General features: G+C 45.2%; 1 protein-coding gene across 1 annotated transcript in view; it reads left to right on the top strand.

The window, feature by feature from the left end:
* Positions 1-2,843: 2,843 nt before the first annotated feature.
* Positions 2,844-6,740, top strand: part of LOC147725944 (uncharacterized) — an 84,735-nt gene continuing 80,838 nt past the window's right edge. The window contains exon 1 of the mRNA XM_086960070.1: positions 2,844-2,923. Within this exon, the coding sequence (XP_086816196.1) occupies positions 2,911-2,923 (13 nt within the window). The 5' untranslated portion in view covers positions 2,844-2,910. The remainder of the gene's footprint in view (positions 2,924-6,740) is intronic.

Raw genomic sequence — 6,740 nt, 5'->3', positions numbered from 1 at the left:
ATTTTACCAGGAGGAAATCCAGAGGTGAACAGGTGATATTTACCAGTTTCGTTCACTATTGTTTTTTAACTTATCACAAGAGCAGTAGCAACTAAGTTTATGGGTCCCGAGGAAGCGGCAGGTACCAATGTGGACCTTTAAACGTCCGCAGAAACATGTCGACCAGATAACCCAGTCAGTAGTTATTTGTTTAAACCATCTGACTTTTTTGCACTCTATTTGTTTTTATCGTTGGAAGTGCTCGACTCCAGAATAAAGTTATATTGCGTTCACTATCCAATTTTACTATAAACACATTTCTTTATCACTATTCACTAATCACACTTGCACTGCTTTCAGTTACAAAAAACATCCACCAATCACCCTGTAAATTACATCATCATAATTAACCATCTCCTAACAACAACTTTGGAGTTGGTAAACTTGGACTACCTACTGTGAAGTAGACCACATGATGAATTGGGCGGTACAGGAAGAGTAACTGATGGACACTTACTCACAATAGGTAATTGTCCAGTAGTCTGCTTACATTTGGAAGCCTACACATAGCCATTTCCACACACATAGCTTTCCTATAGTCTTAGACCCACAGTTATTCTTCCTGTTTTCCATAGTTTGTAAGGGGGATTATAACTGTGCCGAGGCCGGTAAACATTCCCCCGGACCCTCTTCCCATCCTTTTGTTTGTTGCATCTCATTTCAGCCTCAGACACCATCTCATTTAAGCCTCAGGCACCATCTCATTTCAGCATCGGGCACCATCTCATTTCAGCCTCAGGCTCCATCTCATTTCAGCCTCTTCCTCCGTCCCACTTCAGCTTCCATCCCCTTTCGGTCAGTGAATCGATCGCACTTGAGGGTCTGTCTTAATTCTGCCACAGCCTCCATTCCATTTCAGCTTCTGCCTCCTTCCCATTTCAGCCTCTGCCTCCCATTTTAGCCTTAGGCTCCATCTCATTTCAGCCTCAGGCTCCCTTTCATTTCAGCCTCAGGTTCCCTTTCATTTCAGCCTCAGGTTCCCTCCCATTTCAGCCTCAGGTTCCCTCCCATTTCAGCCTCAGGTTCCATCTCATTTCACCCTCTACCCCTTCCCAATTCAGCCTCAGGTGCCATCTCATTTCAGCCTCTGCCTCCCTCACAGTTCAGCCTCAGGTTCCATCTCATTTCACCCTCTACCCCTTCCCAATTCAGCCTCAGGCTCCATCTCATTTCAGCCTCTGCCTCCCTCACAGTTCAGCATCAAGCTCCATCTCATCTCAGCCCCAAGCTCCATCTAATTTCACCCTTTGCCTCCCTCCCATGTCAGCCTCATGCGCCATCTCATTTCAACCTCATGCTCCATCTCATTTCAGCCTCAGGCTCCATCTCAATTCATCCTCATTCTCCTTTCTCCATCTCATTTCAGTCCCAGTCTCCGACCCATTTCAGCCTCTTCCTCCCTCCCAATTCCGCCCAGAGCACCACCTCAGGAGTTGTGGATCGAGTCTCGGCATCGGCTCAACATCCCGTGATTCTGGGCCAATAACTTAATCTCTGCGTGCCCATGGAGAGCGCCTGCAAAATGCATACCCTCATAAATTAACTAACTTCAACGTACACCTCGGCCTAGGGTGACCAACCGTCCGTAAATTTCACGAACTGCCCGTAATTTGGGCCTCCTGTCAGTTGTCCGTAAGGGTTTCTTCCACGGACTCCTTTTTGCCCGTAATTTCAGACATTGGCGTGAGCTGTGATCTGTGGCCTGCAGCAGCCCCTTTCCGACCTGGCACAGACTGATATCATGCCCATTATCATTCTGTATGTTGGTCTAATTATCACACACAGAATGATAATGGGCTTCTCTGCCCATTGACAGCTTTTCGGATCCCGTGGGTTTTTTTTTCAGTGGGGGAGAGGTGGCAAGTTAGATCCGAGAAGCCTTCAGCTTTGATCTTTTTCTTCACTTTTTTTTTTGAATATGCAAACACAGGTGTTTCACTCGCATACACAACAGATGCATTTAGTGCAAGGTTCTCTCAACCTAATAGACACTTATTTTGACTTGTGCTTGCGTTAGTTGTCGATTTACTTATGCACTATTGTGCGACTTCCTCTGATGTGTATGCAAAACGTACCTTTTGTTCCGAATTTTCGTCCTGAATTCTGACCTTCTGTCCTGAATTTTTGTCCTGGACTTTTGCACTCACTGTCCTGAATTTGCACCCATGCCAGTTGGTCACCCTACCTCGGCCCCCATTTCAGCCTAAGCCATCGCCGCATTTTAGCCTCGGTCTCCCTTCCCTTTCGGCTAAGACATTTATCAAATGTCATGCTCGGCCTCCTTCCATTTGGGCCTCGGTCTCATCCCACTTCAGCCTCTGCCTCGGGCTTCGTCCCCTTTCAGCCTCGACCTCTATCTCATTTGCCCACAGAGTTCATCCCAACAGTTCTCTGTGTTGAAATCTGTGATATTATTTCCAAAATCCCCATCGGTGTCCTCTGGGAGATAGGGGGTCACCCCTCCGAAGCCCCGCCGTGCAGAGCCGGGGTCGCCGCCTTCCCATGCTCGCTCTCCCGGTCTTTGCAACGGACGCGTCATGGTCAATAACTCTGGATGCAAACAGCTTTCGATGGCACGAGGGGCTCCGTTTCGAGGAGGGGTATCGAGAATCACACGCGGTGATTGTGTGTGCGCCACACGGGCCTGGAGGCGCGCGCCTCGTGTGAGGCGGTGTCACCGTCCGCCCTCGCCAGGGACGGCAGCGAACGGGTGGCGCAGCTGAGGGGAGAGTCAGGTGGACGCCGGCGGCTGTTGACTTTATGTAAATGTAAGAGTCAGTGTTAGGATAAATTCGGGCGCCCGCCTTCCGTCGGTACCTTCGCCTGCCCCTCCTGCCAGCGTGAAGCCTCCGAGCGCGGCCTCCCGTCGCCATGCCGAAAGCAGGTAGAGTAGACGCGCCGCGGCTCCCTCATAGGTCCGACAGGCCCTGTGGGCCAATCAGGCAGCAGCTGGAGGACTAGTCTGACAGGTCAGTGGACCAACCAGGCAGCGCCTGGAGGGCTGGTCTGACAGGTCAGTAGGTCAATCAGGCAGGGCCTGGAGGGCTGGTCTGACAGGTCAGTGGGCCACTCAGGCAGGGCCGGAAGCGCTGGTCTGACAGGTCAGTGGGCCAATCAGGCAGAGCCTGGAGGGCTGGTCCCACACATCGGTGCCTGGGCACGTGTTTGGCTGTTTGTGGGTCTGATTTATGGTCTGCTGGGCCGGTATTTACTGGTAATTTCCCTGATGTTAAAACAAACATTATCAGCAACCAACAATGAAGAGAAACATATAGGTCTAATTTTGCATAACCACTTTGCTTAGCGCTGCACTTTAAAATACAGAGAAATGCTCAGAGCTGGCAGGGATGCAGCACCGTGAGAACCTCGTCCGATTTATCAATTCTTTGCGGTTGGGTAAAGCTACCAAAAGTGAGACACAAGACGCAAACGGTGGCACAGTCTTCAATTGAGTTTTACTTTCCAGCGCAAATGTGTTGTGCTGGAAAACAAATTGTCTGAAATGAGAGGGATACCGAGGCTGAAATTAAATGGAGGCTGAAGATGAAATGGTGGCGTTTCATGGATCACATGGGCATTGCTCTGCTTACCTTCCTTTGGGGCATATTTATAAGCCCAGTGTGCTGCCGAATGTCAATTTGTGTGATGTTCCAGGGGCGCACCAGGCTTGGCCATATCTACAAGGCCACATAACGCCTGCATGGTTTTTCATGGCATTGTAGATATGTAGTAAAGTGAAGCAGCGTAAGTTGCCGCCTTGCCTTACTCTGCATGAAAGAGACATTCCAAGGGTGTTGCTGTGGGTGTTGCCACCCATGTACTTTTAACACCGGCCCAAATTTATAACATCTGGTAAACCTGAGGCAGCTCCAAAACCTTGCGCCTCCCTTGAGGAGACCTTGTTTTTTTTCCCTTTCCATGTGTGATACATCCAAGTATTCTGCATCACACATAAAGAGGAAAATATTCTACTGATTGTTTGTGTGCAGGAAGGTGCCCCTTCCTGCACAAAAACCATTGTGTCAACAACACAGACACCCTTGCATCATGGTGCAAGCGTACCTGCATTGGCGCACTGCTGGAAAATGTGCGCTGGCTGGTAGGGCAGGAATACACTGCATCTTGTAAACACAGTGAATTCCTGTCCTTTCGAATTGGCGCAGGGTTGTGAAGCAAAATGATTTGCGACCCTGCTCTACACCAATTCCTTAAAAGTATGCCCTGTAGTTTCTGTCACAACTTATTATTAACTTTTATAGCTAGAAATTAGCACCACAAAATTACACCATCTTAAGGCACACCGCGAGTTGGACAAATAGTTTTATTTATTCAAACTTTTCAAAATGTCCATGTGTGCTGCAATGTACAGCACACATACAATGGTTGCAAAGTTTTAAAATGTGTTTAATCTGAGGCCCAGATGTAATAAGGGCTTGCATCACCCTGGCGTCATTCAAGGCAACACAAGCCAACGTAAGCCCTTATGTCAGACTTACTAAGCCACGCAAACCAAAGGTTGCTTTTTGTTGGTTTCATAAATCTAGAATAATACAACGCAGCACAAGTCTCTGCCTTGTGTTACTCATACGTTGCCAATGCAATCCATGAGTGGAGTATGGGTGTCCCACGCATCGACCCATGGATTTTGGCACATTCGCAGATTTACTAAAATAGCAGACCTGAGAATGCGTCAAAGTGGTATGCCATCTTAACAGAGGCGTAACGAGAATTTGTTTTTCTCCATTATTTAATCGTGCTTTGAGTACCACATTCTGCAGGAAAAAGGAAAATGCCAATGAGAACTGTTTTGGTGCTGGAAGGTGCCCCTTCCTGCACATAAACAAACCAACCTGTAATTCAGACATCCTTGCACCATGGCACGAGAATGCCAGTATTGGCACTAGGCAGCAAAGAGAGCAGGAAAGCACCATATCCTAGTAAATATGGTGCATTCCTGCTCTCTCCCATTGATGCGGTGCAGCAATTATTCTTGCTGCGTTGCACCAAATGTTAGGAAAGTTGGTAAAGCTTTCGTTTTTTGTACTGGAAGTATATTAAAAACGTACGCTAGCCATGAAGGAACGTTCATTGCTGTGCTGCATTGCATTACTATTTAGTAAATGTGCCCTTCTGTTTGAATGTGGGATACAAACGCTTAGTATATCTGGCTTATGCCTCTGTGTTCTGCAGGACGTGTGTGAGAAATCTAAGGTAGAAAGTCTCTAATATCATCATAAAAGATCATACAGATTCTAACACTGCAGAGACCAAAAAATGTAATTACAGGTGTAAGATTTATATATGTGCTTCCTTTAAATTCTCTTTATGCAAAATGGCACGGTGTGTCTCCTGTATGTAATTTCTGCCATAATGATGTACAGAATCGCAATCATGTTTTGTTTGTATGTAAGGTATTGCGTCCTTTTCGCCTCAAATGGCTAAAACCAATTTGTCTACAGCTAGGAATTTTAAATGTACATACTTTCCTCCATGCACTTTATAGCCCACCTAATGAAATATTTTGCTACAGAATTTTTAACCTTTTTAAATGCTTTTTAGATATTTATTAATAATGCACAAGATTGGCTGAGGACTGCGAGACTAATGACTGTATGTTCTACATTGCTTTTTTAAGACTGTAAGACGTTATCTTGTTGACTTTTTTTGTGATGTATACTGTATGTTTTATTTTATGTGGCCCTCATTGAGAGCCAAAACATAATAAACTTTGACTATATGTCTCAATAACTTTTTTATACTGCGAACTGTGACTGAGGAATTGCCCCATATACTCTGAATCAGAGAGCATCTTTTAAGAACCCCTTAAATCACCATTCTAATATTTTACTTAAAACCAAAAGGGCAGTTCCTGAGGCTATGTTCAAGCCTTACTGCTGGACAATGTTGCTGTGTCTGTGGTTGTTCAAAAATGTCTGTGCTACACGTTTAATGTCCTCAACTATAAGGTAATAATCCATTGATTGAATGTCAGCAGGTGTGGAAGGGTGGGGCTTCAAGATGCCCAGTCAGAGGAGAGGCTAAGGGATGTGATGCCAATTTTGTCAGTGTATATAAAAAAGTAAACTCCAGGAGCATTTGCTAGAGTTTGAAAACCATGCAGCAATTTTGGCACCATATATCTTACAGCTAGGTGCTCATTCCCAAGTTGTATGTCGACCAGGAGCAAAGAAGTACGAATTGTACAGAAAAGATGCTCAGTTCATAAGTTCCTAACTTTATGCTTAGTTAGTCAAAGTAATTCCTTACATACACTTTTACAGGGTCGCAAAACTCACTGGAAGTTTTCTTTCTACGTGAATGGTAAAATGTTAAGTTGTGATGTATGTATGCGTAAGTTACGCTTGTGTAGACTCGGTGTTAATGTAGTGTATGTAAATTAGTAAAAAAAAAAAAGTCATAGATCGCTCTCTTGTTTACCAAAAACCATACTAATCATGGGACTGAATTTCTAAACTAGTTTGTAGTTGCAAATGCTGCAATTCGCAAAGTAAGTGCATTTATGTGTGCACAATAAGTTTTAACTTCATACTAATTCCATTTTAGGAGTCAGTTACCTTTAGGCATCACCTAAAATGGAAGTGAGAATTAGTATGCAATATATAAAAGTTTTGCAGCTGTAGTCCATTAGCAAAATACTGAAAAATGACAGACTCCTGCGTGTGGTGGTGAACCATTTGCAA

The sequence above is a fragment of the Lissotriton vulgaris genome, chromosome 3_1 (genome assembly GCF_964263255.1).
Source record: "Lissotriton vulgaris chromosome 3_1, aLisVul1.2, whole genome shotgun sequence".
Lineage (NCBI taxonomy): Eukaryota > Metazoa > Chordata > Amphibia > Caudata > Salamandridae > Lissotriton > Lissotriton vulgaris.
Note: the sequence above shows the minus strand (reverse complement) of the source record. Positions and strands in the feature narration are given on the sequence as shown.